The sequence below is a fragment of the Sorghum bicolor genome, chromosome 4, assembly GCF_000003195.3.
Source record: "Sorghum bicolor cultivar BTx623 chromosome 4, Sorghum_bicolor_NCBIv3, whole genome shotgun sequence".
Classification (NCBI taxonomy): Eukaryota; Viridiplantae; Streptophyta; class Magnoliopsida; order Poales; family Poaceae; genus Sorghum; species Sorghum bicolor.
In genome coordinates this window covers 3579135-3592445 of record NC_012873.2, presented here as the reverse complement: position 1 = coordinate 3592445, position 13311 = coordinate 3579135, and the positions used below count along the sequence as shown (strand labels likewise).

Below are 13311 nucleotides of genomic sequence, written 5' to 3'. Positions count from 1 at the left end.
ATCTTACGGTATATGCATTAAGTATTAAATATAGACGAAAACAAAACTAATTACACAGTTTGACTGTAAATCACGCGCCGAATCTTTTAACCCTAGTTAGTATATTATTGGACAATATTTGTCACAAACAAACAAAAATGCTACAGTAGCGAAATCCAAAATCTTTTCGGAACTAAACAAGGCCCTAGTAAAACAGCATTCCAAATATACTGTGGGTGCAGGCACGGACACAGTGTGGCGATAGATGAGCGGCGCTGGCGAGCAGGCGACGCCGGCCGCGGCTGGTGCACAGCTCAGCTCACCGACACACAGGACGAGGACCAGCACCAGCTGGCTAGCTGCTTCTCTCGGAGCTCGAGGGCCCCACGACATCCAGGATCCGACTCGGAGCGCACTGCAAGCCCAGCAGCAGCAGCAGAGCTTGCCGTGGTGGCCGACGCACCATGCAGGGCGGCGCCGGCGTTCCACCTGAGGCCTTGTTTAGTTTCAAAAAAATTTTGAAAAATCGACGCCGTAACACTTTCGTTTGTATTTGACAAATATTATCTAATTATAGACTAATTAGGCTTAAAAGATTTGTCTCGTCAATTTCTACCAAATTGTGCAATTAGTTTTTATTTTCGTCTATATTTAATACTCCATACATACGTCTAAAAATTCGATGTGACGGAGAATCTGAAAAATTTTGCAAAATTTGTTGGGAACTAAACAAGGCCTGAACAAGATGTCGCTGCTCAACTCAACTGAACCTGACTGAGCCGCGCGCGCGTTCGTTTTTTTTTTTTGAGCAAGGCGCGTTCGTGAACCGGTCGATCGCTGCCGGCGCTGGGCTTCCGTTCCGGGTGTGGCCGCTTGCGCTTGAGCCCACGGGGTTCCGCCTCAGCAGCAACCTCGCCCAGCCGGCAGCCCAGCTAGCGCAGCCAATTTTTGGATTTAGTAAATAACCGCCCGCCCGCCGCCTAATTGCAACGGCAAGTCGGCAACCCATTCAATTCAATTCGTTTTCTCCCCCCCAATCCGGGATCCCCAAATCCTTGCCAACCGCCGCCGCCCGCCGGTCGCCTCGATCCCCGCCGCCCGCCCGCCCGCCGGTCGCCTCGATCCCCGCCGCCTCGCAGCGCATCCACCCCGCCCACCCGGAAGCATGATGACAACGACGGTACAGAAGCGGACCATGTCCAGCCTGCTCCGCCGCGCTCTGGAGGCGGCCCTCCCACCTCCCACCAAGAAGTCGACGGGGAGTCGGGCCTTGGTGGATGTGGTCGCCGATCGACTGTTCAAGGCGCTACCGCGGCCCCACGACGCCACGCTCACGTTGACGAAGACCGAGGCGGAGCGGGAGGACTTCGTCCGCGACCGCCGGTCACGGTACTTCAACCCATATGAGCAACTCTTCGTCTTCAGACGCGTGGCCACCCAGCCGTGGGACGAGGCGTGGAGGAAGAACCCCCTCGTCCTCCACGATGTAGATCTGGTACACGCTTTCCACTTCCCGCCCTATGTGGAGGCGGAGCCCCATGATCAAGTCGAGAATGTCACGAAGATCTTGACCAACCACCCGGGGCCCGTCGACTGCCTCCGGGTGGATGCGTCCATCTTCCCGCCGCCGGAGCTCCTAGGGCAGTGGATGGATATGCTGTCACTCAAAGGTGTGAGGGAGCTGGTGATGCTGGATGTGTATTCCCCTTCCTCGTCAGTGGCCGCTCCCTTGGAGTTTCCATTGACGCGTCTGCGGAGCCCAGCCCTCAGTACACTATCACTGGGATTTGTCACGGTGAGATTCGGCACCTGTTTTGGGTTTTCTGAGTTGAAGAAGATTTTCTTGGTGTGTTGCCAGTGCTCCGCAAGAGATTTGTCCGAGTCAGTGGAGAAGCTTGAAAAACTGACAAGTCTCTTGATCTGTGGCACTGATCTTGGGGATGGGGGAGCCGGCGCCGGCGCAAGAGAAGGGAATCTTGAGATTGTCTCCGAGTCCCTGACAAGGTTAGAGTTAATTGAATGCAAAGCTTGTGCCCTCACCATTCGCCACGCACCCAGCGTGGAGTTGTTGTCGGCCGGGGTGTCGTCGTCGCAGATGAAGAACCCAAGGGTGAGGTGGCCGAGGATGGAGAGGGCCACCACACCAGTGCGGATCAAATTGATCCAGGCCGAGTCTCTCGAGGTCATTGAGGGTCTCATGCTATCTGAGCAGAGGGTTTCGTTCCCGGGTGGCCAGCTTTTCAAGGTGCACACCCTGAAGGCGACCCTGAAAATGCAAGTGTTGCAGCAGTGGAAACACTTGTTCGACGTGGTAGCACATCTACCTGTCCTTAGGAGCTTGGAATTGACAGTAAGTCTCTCTGTTTGATTGGGAATTTTTCTTTTTGTGACATCATACATTAATTAAATTAAATGAAATCAATCTGCTTGTTACAGTAAATTAAATGAAATCAATCTGCTTGTTACAGAGAGACGACGACTTCTGCGCTGATGAGGAGGTGGAGCTGCCCATGCCGGCCTGCTTCGGGGACTCCCTCCGGCACCTGCGTCTGAACGGCTACAGAGCCAGCGGTGCATAGGTGGCTCTGGTGACAAAGATTCTAGCCACTGCTGCGCAACTCCTCTCCGTGAGCCTTTACCCACATGATAGCATAGAGGACCGGGCCTTCGCACATTACAAATTTCTAGGCTCCCCGCGCCTGTCCTCTGCTGCTCGGCTACAATCATGCCAATCGTTCGAGTAGCTCCGATGCTCATTTGCTACTGACCATGCATTTTGTGAGTTAATACTTTATTTATTTAAGCTTTAGGGTATTCAGTTGTCTTTACTTTGCTAAATAGAGTAACTGTGTGGTAAACATTACTTCTGTGCTTATGCTTTCTTATTTGTTGTGTATACTATGCTCGTTTACAGTATACTACCCAAAGAGCAGAGAAATGAGTCAATTGTCATATCATTTTCGTCTTTGTTTGTAATTGTGTACCCTCATGTATGCAGTACTAATCATATGCTTGACGTGATTTAGATGTTAGCATATGAGCTTTAAGAGTTGTTTCCCTCATAAGAAAATCCTTAAAAACCACTATGGTACTACCAAGCATCACTTGCCAAAGTCTTCTGGCTGCAGTTGCCAACATGGTTGGCCAGCACTTTTTTGTACTCGCACACCTTCATTTTATATTTATATATGCTTGTTAAATTCTAAATTGCCATCTCTTATGCAGCATAAATTCTCGTCTTGTGCGTCGACGGTTGCGGCATATTGCTGTTAGGTGAATGCTTGGTGCCCTTAAATGCATACATTGTGCATTGTCTAGTTCAATTAGTATATTTTCTGACCCTTTTGCTTGTGCATTGTTTCTGACAACCAGGGGTGCATCAGTTCACAAGAAATTTCTGTATGGCTCAGTTTGTTTGCTTCCAGTTACTAGTGTTTTCACGGTACGTTTACAATCATTTTTCAGGTGGTGGTTTCAACTAGTAATTCAAAACAATTCTGTCAGTTGGAGGATTTAATGTTCTCTTCAGATATTATCATTTTAGATTTATTGCTAATTTTACTGTGTCAAGTTTTGGCTAAAGGTCAAAGGATGTGACTGTACTCTTCATTATTGCACAGTTTTCAAGTTTACATACTTGTACAAGTTGTGTTGACTTTATGGGCTATAACATGATGCAATTGTCTTCTACTTGATCTTTTTTTCCGATTGCAGGTACTACCATTACCAAACATACCATTCTTTTGAGTGCTATTTCGTGCTTATTCTCATTGGAGAGCTCTACAGGTTTGTGAAACCATCCAATTAGTCTTACAAGATTTCGGCTCCACTTGTAAATAAATTCTGTGTGCACTGTTTTTCATTGTCGTTGTTATGGTACTCATTGATTTAACTATGCACCATGTTTTCTTAATTTCTGCCTTTTGAGTTAATGTGGTTTATACACTCAGTTTTGTGAAGTGAAAGGCCCCTAAACTGCGCAAATGTTTTCTGTTTAATACAAGTTCTTCAATTTACCAGTCTAATATGTTAGGTACTATACAGACGTCCAGATGATGACACAATTGGTATTTCTTTATTGTTTCTTCTTAGGTTTGCCTGATGTTTATTTTGGTATAGGGAAGTGAGAGGCTCCAGTTACTAGTTTCTGACTGCTCAGATCAGTGGAAAGTCCTTGAGAAGGAGAAGAGTAATTCAGTAAAGGATGATAACCCCAGTGAAAATGGACGGTATTCTCCTTGGGTAGGTTGCCGCAACTTTACATATGAGTAAGACTTTCATTTTGTTGCATCCTTGGGGCAGCTTTGCAATGAGGCAATGCAATGGGCAACTGGAATTTTGATCATCTTTTGAAACTTCACCTGCTAATTGAACTAACATGGTTTCTGCTCCCTACACATCTTAAAGCTCATATGATGGAACATAATAATCACAGTGTTTCCTTAATGGTGTCATTTCTGATCAAATATAAAATCTTGCATTATAGATGGAACATATAGCCATATAAGTTAGATACTTCAACACTGTTGGTAAACTGAGTGTTAGAATGGCATTGTCCTAGCCTTTACTGGTCTTCCTATCTCAGTCATTACTGGCACTAATAGCAGATCATGTCAGCATGTACTTTTATAGAGTGTATTAATTAGGCTAGATTAGAGGACATTAGGAGGATAGCTTTGATTCTTTCCTTGCATGTACACTCACTGTTGTATACACGCCTACAGCAATATAGAATTCATTCCACCTAATCTCCTATCTTCTTTCACTGAGGTCCTTTCACTTAACACAATGCAATCGTGTTGGGCAGGCCTGGATGAAATCTCAACGAAGCATTTGTCAAATTATGCCATGGGAGCATCTTAGGCTGTTGCATTGATTTGGCTGTAGTTCTGTATTCAAATGTTCCCAATGAGCCACCTTTTTAAATGTGTTCATGCCTCTTAGAATATGCACAAATGAGTGAACATACTACCTTGCTGGGAGGTAGCACAAATAAGTAGCATACTACTGTGCTGTACTCGAACTACTATAAATTTGCCTTTCTGGTATAAGGTAAGATTACATGGGGCAATCAGCTTCCAATCTTTTATGAAATGATTGCAAAGCCAATGGCAAACAAACCTGCATAGATCCATGTTTTGTATTATATGGTAAATCATATTGCGTGTGCAATACATATTCTCTTTAGAGAGATGGCGGAAGAGGGCTGTTCGGGTGGGGGCGTGTTTTAAATGAAATCGTTAGATTTCAATTACTTCTGTTCCCTGCATTTCTACTTAGTTAATGTGTTTTTTTTTTTCATGAACAGAAGCTGCGGCCGTCAGAAAAGCTTGACAGGTTTCTTGAGAGTAAAAACTTGGATGAAGGTTTGGACTGTGATACCATTTTGAGTATATGCCAGGAGTATGATTTGGACAAGATTGATGTCCTCAAGTACAGGGATCTTCCGTAACCACATCCAGATTGTTTCTCTGAGGTTTATAGGGTAAAATTGTTCTGCTAGTGAGATCAAGATTAAGGGTACAAGAGTTGCATGGACCCACTAACAATTGGTGGTCAAATGAGTTCTTTTAAATAGCTTCAGTTTTTCTTGTTATGTATCGAACCAGTCTGCCACTGCAATGATCTCAGAAACTAAGAGGACATACGAAACTGTTGAAGCCCAGGGCAGGTGTTCCCACCGTGTAAATAGAGATGCAGTTGTCATTTCGCTAGGTGCCTACCTTTTCCTCTCCAACCCCCATCAGAATTTTTAGCTGGGATCAATGAACGGGAAAGACTAGGGTTGAGAATTGAGATTGACCATCCGTACGTTTTTTTTTTTGGGGGGGGGGGGGGGGGTTATGGCTCTCAATCTATCCTTTGGTTGTATTTGATCTTGTATTGGGATCCAATACATAAGCTTCTCATTTTAAAGGGATTATAAAGCTTTGATCTCTGAGGTGCCTTTTCTGCACAAATGGGTGTCTAGCTTTATATCTGGATTTATGTAGCTCCTGATTGATTTCTACCTGCACCAGAACGTTGTATTCTATATGTTTCTTATCGACTTAAGTTGAAGTGCGACGATTTTGGCGAGATTTGATCAATTCAGGATAGAAGATGGGGGCTAACCACCATCTCTTGCCAAGATTGTCTACAGTACTGGCTTCGTTCGCTTTTTTTATCAGCCGTACTTTTTCTGCTTGCCAGCAGTGTTTTTCTTTCACAATAACATTATGGCTACAATCATCCAAGCAACTACTACGCTATGGATGTCCACCTGGAAAGTTCCTCAATGCTAGAAACAAAGCGCGCCATGCCGGTCGCGCGACGAAGGCATGGCCGGAGAAGACGGCCGACGACGCCACGGCCGCGGCCGCGTCGATGGCGGCGGCTGTGATGGCCGCCGCGTCCGGTGGAGTTCGGCGGGCAGTGTCTTCGAGGAAGCTGCTGTGCGCGTGAACGTGTCCAGTGGACCTGTACGGTTCCTCTACGAATACATGCCTGGCAATAGGCCCATATACACTTTGAGGTGTAGAAAAGGAACAAGTCCACTTTAGATCCCTCAACTTTTGCGAAAGTCTGTTTTTTTATCTCTAAACTTTAAAACTGGATAAAATACATTTCTCAATTTTTTAAACCGTGCATATTACTACAACTCACTCAAGCATAGAATAATTAGCCTACCATATAAATTTCATCACAATTGCACAATAGAAACTGTAGCTATAATTAGTCTAATTAATTATAGAAAAGCATATATATAAAGTTGTATCAAAAAATTTATACTAAAAACATACTATATCATATATATTCAATGTGTAGATCTACTCATCTGAAGTCTAACAAAATTGAGTTTTCTATTTTATATTTTTTATGTGATTTACTGTGATTTTTCAAAAAAACTGCCAAAATAAATAAAAAGAAAAAGACAAAACCGCTTTGAAAACCAGGTCAGGGATGTAATATGCACGGTTTTAAAAGTTGAGGGATGTATTTTGTCTGGTTTTAGAGTTCAAGGATGAAAATTAGGGACCTAAAGTGGATTTTTTTCATGTAGAAAATGGCATAGATGAGTGAGAGATAAAATCACAATGGTAGATCTCTAAATAGGTTAGGCCTTGTTCAGCTCCCAAAATTTTGGGTTTTTGGCACTGTAGCACTTTCATTTTTATTTGACAAATATTATCCAATCATAGACTAACTAAGTTCAAAAGATTCATCTCGCGATTTACAGACAAACTATGCAATTAGTTTTTGTTTTTATCTATATTTAATGTTCCATACATGGGCGGAGCTAAGGCCCGGCCAACCTGGGCCAGTGGCCGGGCTCCTCCGTTGGCTGCTGCAGATACAAATAGAGCTTCGAACAAAAAACAAAAAATGAAGCTGAGATCCTACTAAAAAACAAAAGCTGCTTCTAATAAATAAAACTAAAAAAAGAAGCTACATACAGAGATGAGGTAGGGAGCAGACGTGCTAAAGACTCAGTGATTATTTTAGTTTAAAATTTAAAACTTGGTTGTCTAATTTTGCTTGTATATTATATAATTATTATATGTCCTATTTTATGTAGCTTTGTTAGGCACTAACAATGCAATATTAAAAACCGTTGGAATATATTTTCATAAAATTTATTTGGTAATCTAAATATTGCTAATATTTTGTATAAAGCTAGCTAAATTTAAGAAAGTTTGGCCAACATGCATCTCCTAGCGTCTTTCTTTTCGTGACGGAGGTAGTATTCTATTGGTTTCTGCACAATAATTTTTTTTAATAATATATCTTTTCTCTTACTCGTCAATTTATCATATCTCTTCATGTTTTAGTTCACATGTAGACATTATTTTTATTTAAAAATAATTTTATTATTTTTTAATTGCAGTTTTTTTAATTAATTGATAGCCTAATCGATGAACATAGAACCATGTGTTTTGTACGTTAGGAGTGACCTTAGTACTAGCATAATGTTTTATCTCGCCCAGGCTCTATGAATTTCCTGGCTCCGCCACTGGTTCCATACATGTGCCGCAAGATTCGATGTGATGGGGAATCTTGAAAATTTTTTTGAAACTAAACAAGGCCTTAGAGGTTAGAGCATCTCCAAGAGATTAGCCAAAATGACTATCTAAATTTAGTGATTTAGCTATTTTGTAAAATAGCTCCTACTTAAAAAAACTAGACCACTCCAATAGACTATCTAAATTAAGACTCTCCATATTCAAAACCCTGCCACGTCACCTAATCTCCCGTCTTATCGGATCACGGCGACGTTTGCGTCTCGTAAGCCGCCGTCTGGGAATCATCTTCGTCAATTTGAAGTCACGATCTGCTAGCTAGCCAAGTCACGATCTTAGCACGAATGGCATTTTTGAGAACTTCATAGTACTGCTGTTAGTCAGTGCACAAGTGACTTGTGTCGATATTCATAATTCTCTCTTCTTCTAGGTAGAACTCAAATTGGTCCCTTTGTAACTCAAGTTTTTCTTTCTCCAGTCTGATCCTTTCTTCCTGCAATGTGAAGGCTTTCTTGTACCGTTCCTCTTTCTTCAACTCCTTCTCTGCATCAGCTTCTTTCTTTTTTGCCAAAAGATAATCCAATTCTTCGATGCTAGAATGTTGCCGTAATTTATGCTTCTCCTTCTTTTGCCCTTGAGGTCTCTGAAGTGCACTATCAGAATGTTGATTCTCATCAACAGTAGGAGCAGGCAGCAAAGGAGTAGCTGATGTATGACTTGAATTGGCTGAAACCTTCTGCTTTTTATTGTTTGGCTTCTGAGTTTCCATCTGTTTTTGCCTATCTGCCCACTTAGCTTGACCTTTTAATAATTTCCAGCAATGCTTGTAAGGAATTTGCCTATGCTGCTTGTCTTCTCTGATAAACATTTTCAATGCATCTGCTTGCTACATAGTGGACAAAGATGAATGTGTGACATGCATCAAAATCATTTACAATTGGAAAGGGAAAGATGTGATGTCAAACCTTGCCATCGATGGTCACTCCACTTTGATTTCTGCCCTCAATCTTAGAAAGACAACCCGCAAAGAGGTTCACATCGTGCTGTATACCAGACCAACGGTTCATCAGAGAGCCTTGCGAGCGGTCAGATGAGAAATCCTTGTGCGTATGAAAATGTTCATGTATTCGTTTCCAATATGTGGTACGTGATTGGTCCACACCTTTCACTGGATCCAAGCTCACGTTTAGCCACGATTTGACAAGTTGTTCATCCTCATGAATTGTGAAATTTTTTGTTCTTTTCGGATTTCTTGCTTGAACCTCATCTTGTGCAACTAATTCCTGAGCAGGAGGTGCATTTTCAGAATGACCAGCAACAAAGCCGTTTGTAATCAGGTCAGTGAAATATCCCCCTGAATCCATGGCACCTATGATAACAAATAATAAAGAACATTAATGATATAAATTATACTGCTCACTGTTTGGTAATACGACTAACAAACACCATAATTTTAGACCTTGCAGTAACAATAAGACACTAAAAGTAAGACTTCAGGAAATGCAGTGACAATCAGACTACAAGTAGGAATTCACATAAACTAGCACACTACAAGACTGCATGATTTCACAACAACTAACACACTAATTGACTGATGCATATCCCTAGTCTATTGACCTCAAGCATCTCGTACAGAGCAGGAAAAATTAATATTAGGTACACTATAACTAAGTTCATCCTTGCTGTGACAATCAGACTTGACTGATGTATACCCATGCTGCCTCAAGTGACCTCAGCCTGTCCTACGAAGTGTAGAAAATATCAATAGCATGACGAACTGCATCTGGGTCTTTCAAGCAAAGGTTAATCGTTTGGTTTTCAAAATTAAAATTATGCATGCACTGTGAAGGAAATACCATGGGCAGAGAGCACAAGTGCAACAGCTGCAAAGCAGCAAGAATAATGTTGAAAAAAACTAACCTTGCCCATTGCCTTGCATCGATGCTGCAAAACAAATATTAATATTAATTTCTAATCTAAATGTCACTCTACAACTAGAGAAAATATATCAGTTCAGTCTCAAACAAATTGCTATTTCTGGTGACAGAGCCAAACACCACATTCTCAAATTACTACATAAACTCAACAGGGCATCACTTCTGAGTGCAATTATTTCCAAACACGAGGTCATTCATAATTCAGCCCTCGGCTACAGAATATACAAAAATTCATCCGTACAAGAGAGGAGCAAGATATGGAAAAAATTGATGACAATTCATTTCTAGATTTTATTTCCTGAATTAAATCGATTTTGCTCAGAGCAAAACACCGCTATGAACAAATTGAGAAATAAAATAAAATTAACAAGGCCTCACCAGAAAAATCCTCCACGCCGTCGACCTGGTTTGCACCTAGGAAGGGAAACTGCGATGGTTGCCCACTGGCTGGGAAAGATAACTGCTGGGCACCGAAGCCGGTGGGAGGCACCACCCGCCGGCGCAGCAGTCCGACTCTTTCGTTTTTCATCCAATCTAGATTCATGAGCTCCTCACAACGACTGGAATCTTGGCTACCTTGACTCATGGAACTACCAGGCAAGTGAAGCATCGGAGAAGACCGGGCGCCATACCCCCTGCGCGCAGTTGCCAAAAACAGGAGGACGCGGCGGCAGGGACATGGGGGGTGCTTGCAGGGGGCGACGAGCAGCAGATTGGTGAGGGAGTTGGGCGGAAGCAGCAGGGGACGCACTTTGTTCGCGGGAAACTGCAGGAGAAGACGCGGGAAGAGGGAAACGCTGAGCGCGCCAACAGCCGGATGGCGAGCGATGTGGGCTCTCCAGGAATAGAGAGCGGAGGGGGAGGGATGGAGAGCGATTAGATAGTCACTTAGAGAGACTATTGGAGAACAGTTTTTTCTACTAATAGCTAAATTTAGCTTTACAAAACGTTTTAGAACATCTCTTGGAGATGCTCTTAATCGTAGCAAATCTCCATACAATAGCGTAAATAAAAAAAAACCATATATGATGATGCCTCCGTGCGTACGTCTTCCGCATGCTCCTCTCTCCGGTGCGTACGATCGTCCTAGTCATCGTTGTCGTCGTCGTCGTAGTCGTCGTCGTCGTCATCATCATCATCATCCGTGGTGGGCAGCTGGCGGCGGCAGAGAGGGCAGGCGGCGCTGCGTCGGAGCCACTCGAAGATGCAGTGCTGGTGGAAGGTGTGGAAGCAGGGCATGGCGCGGAGCTTTGTGATGTTGTCTACATCAGCTGCTGTTGGCTCCTCCTTGTCATGATCTGCAGGATCAGCCAAAGGCTTAAGGCAGATGGCACAGTTGTCGTCGTCGTCGTCGTCCGTGGTGCCGGCGGTGGTGGTGGTGAGCAGCACCACCTCCTTGAGCCCCAGGATAGCCTTGCTGGAGGCAGGGATGCGAGCACGCTTACTGATGGTGGGATCGATGCTCTGCTGGCGCCGGCTAGCAGCAGCAGCAGGACCAGCAGCAGAGATTGCGGCGGCGGTTTGGCGGGACGACGATGGGGGTGGCGGCGACGACGATGGATATCCACGTGGAAATCGGACTTGTAGTAGAGGAAAAATTTCCCTCCTACTCCCAGTTGCTGCATCGTAATATGTAATATCAGGACGATAGGGGGCCAAGGCCAAGTCCACGGGATCAATGCTGTCTGGATCTTCTCCAGACCATAACCATCTGTAATGGTAATAGTGCGACATCGATCTCCCCAATAATGCAACTCTCTCTCTCTCTCTCTCTCTCTCTCTGTCTCCGGCTGGCAATTAGCAAGCTAGCTAGGCAAATACGGAGCAGCAATATATGCAAAGGGGGACCGGCCGGCCGCCTGGGCTGCTCAATACTGTATGTTAATGGCTCGATCGATCAATATATATAATGGAACACAAGAAGGGCAGGGGTTGTTGGAAGAGGATGAGTGATGAGTCCAACTCTGGATCGAACAAGGCATGCATGAGATTGAGATCGAGTTCGAGTCGGATCAAATCAGAACGTACCGATCGATATGGATCGGAGTCGGAGTCGGAGCCATCACGTACGATTCACACGACGCCTGGTTGTTGCATGCAGACCCGATCGACTTGCTCTTGCCCGGCGCCAGCTGGCCTCCTATATATATATATATATATATATACACGTCGTCTATCTCTAATGACGACATGCATGCATGCACAATGCACCCATGACACGTACATATGTACTCCCAATAATTAACCTTGTTTTCGATCGACCACTGCAAATGATTTTCTGTTTTCATTATTCCTCCCAACAAAGGATCATCATTCTTCGCTAGCCTAACAGCATGCATCACCAAACCGTAACGAGAAAAAAAATGTAATCCCATCTCCTTGTAAAGGAAATTAATTAATGAAAATTAACACCTACCGTCTCCTCACCAGCTGTTTCCAATAAACTATTGCTCCTAATTAAAAAATAATTAAAGCAGGCGTACCACCTGCCGCCGCCGCCAGCTGCCCCCACAGCAAGCCATCACCGGCACGCCATCAAGTTAGAGTCTCCATTTGCCCGCTCTACATTTCCAAGTGCTCACAGATCCAAAGGGAACCTCTTAGCTTAATTAGGTGGCAGCAGGTGGCGACCATGATCACCAACCTTGACACCCTAACTCATAGCCAAAACCTACAAAACGAAATTTATCTTCATTCCCTACTCTACTTTCTCAATATCCTTGGAGCTTGGATCTGAAATAGTCGCCGGAGATCCGAGTCCGATGAACTTCTAGGTAGGGTCGATGGAGTGTCGAAGAAAAAAATAATCGCCGCCATCCGATCCCATGATAGGGAGTAGCATTCATCCACATATTTTTGCACATGGATACCTCCGTTTTTCATGTACAAAAAGATAGGGATTTAGGATAAAGGGAGCTATTGGAGAAGTGTATGGTATATGTTACAAGTTGACATGCAGTTATGATTCAACTTAGAACAAACTTAATAGCTTACCTAACCAATTTATCTGTAGAAGCAGGGACGAAGCTAGAAAATATTTTAGGAGGGGCTGAACAAAATTGCTACATCGACTTAACTTTACTATAATCTTTCATAATGAAAAAATATATTAACTTAAAGTAGTCTTATATTAATTCATAAAATATATCTAAAAATAAAGGTCTCAGCCCACCCTATGTTATAAATTTGTGTCTAAAATTAAAAGAAAAACATTAGGAGCTCCATTAAATCAGCAGCAGTAGGGGGGCTAGAGCCCCTAGCCCCACGCTAGCTTCGTCCCCGTGTAGAAGGCATTAGTTTTTAAACAAAAATGAACTATTTCAGGTTCCGGCCCCACATCCTTGCCCATCATCGTCAGTTCTTGAAGACGCGGACAGTGATGCATTTGGAAGAGT

The 13311-nt window shown here is 43.7% G+C and overlaps 3 protein-coding genes across 3 annotated transcripts; 1 reads left to right on the top strand and 2 right to left on the bottom strand.

Annotated features, from left to right (window-relative positions):
• LOC8069980 lies at window positions 873-3765 on the top strand. The gene is made up of 5 exons (XM_002453266.2): window positions 873-2329; window positions 2448-2757; window positions 3205-3252; window positions 3352-3421; window positions 3694-3765. The coding sequence occupies exons 1-2, from the start codon at window positions 1145-1147 to the stop codon at window positions 2556-2558; spliced, it is 1296 nt and encodes a 431-aa protein (XP_002453311.2). The 5' UTR covers window positions 873-1144; the 3' UTR covers window positions 2559-2757; window positions 3205-3252; window positions 3352-3421; window positions 3694-3765.
• Window positions 8132-10161, bottom strand: LOC8069979 (glutathione S-transferase T3). The gene is made up of 3 exons (XM_002451514.2): window positions 9900-10161; window positions 8945-9348; window positions 8132-8865 (listed from the first exon to the last, which is right to left on the bottom strand). The coding sequence occupies exons 1-3, from the start codon at window positions 9916-9918 to the stop codon at window positions 8356-8358; spliced, it is 933 nt and encodes a 310-aa protein (XP_002451559.1). The 5' UTR covers window positions 9919-10161; the 3' UTR covers window positions 8132-8355.
• On the bottom strand, window positions 10906-11905 carry LOC110435155 (E3 ubiquitin-protein ligase RLIM-like). The gene has a single exon (XM_021460593.1). It carries the CDS (start codon window positions 11648-11650, stop codon window positions 11003-11005), a length of 648 nt encoding a protein of 215 aa, XP_021316268.1. The 5' UTR covers window positions 11651-11905; the 3' UTR covers window positions 10906-11002.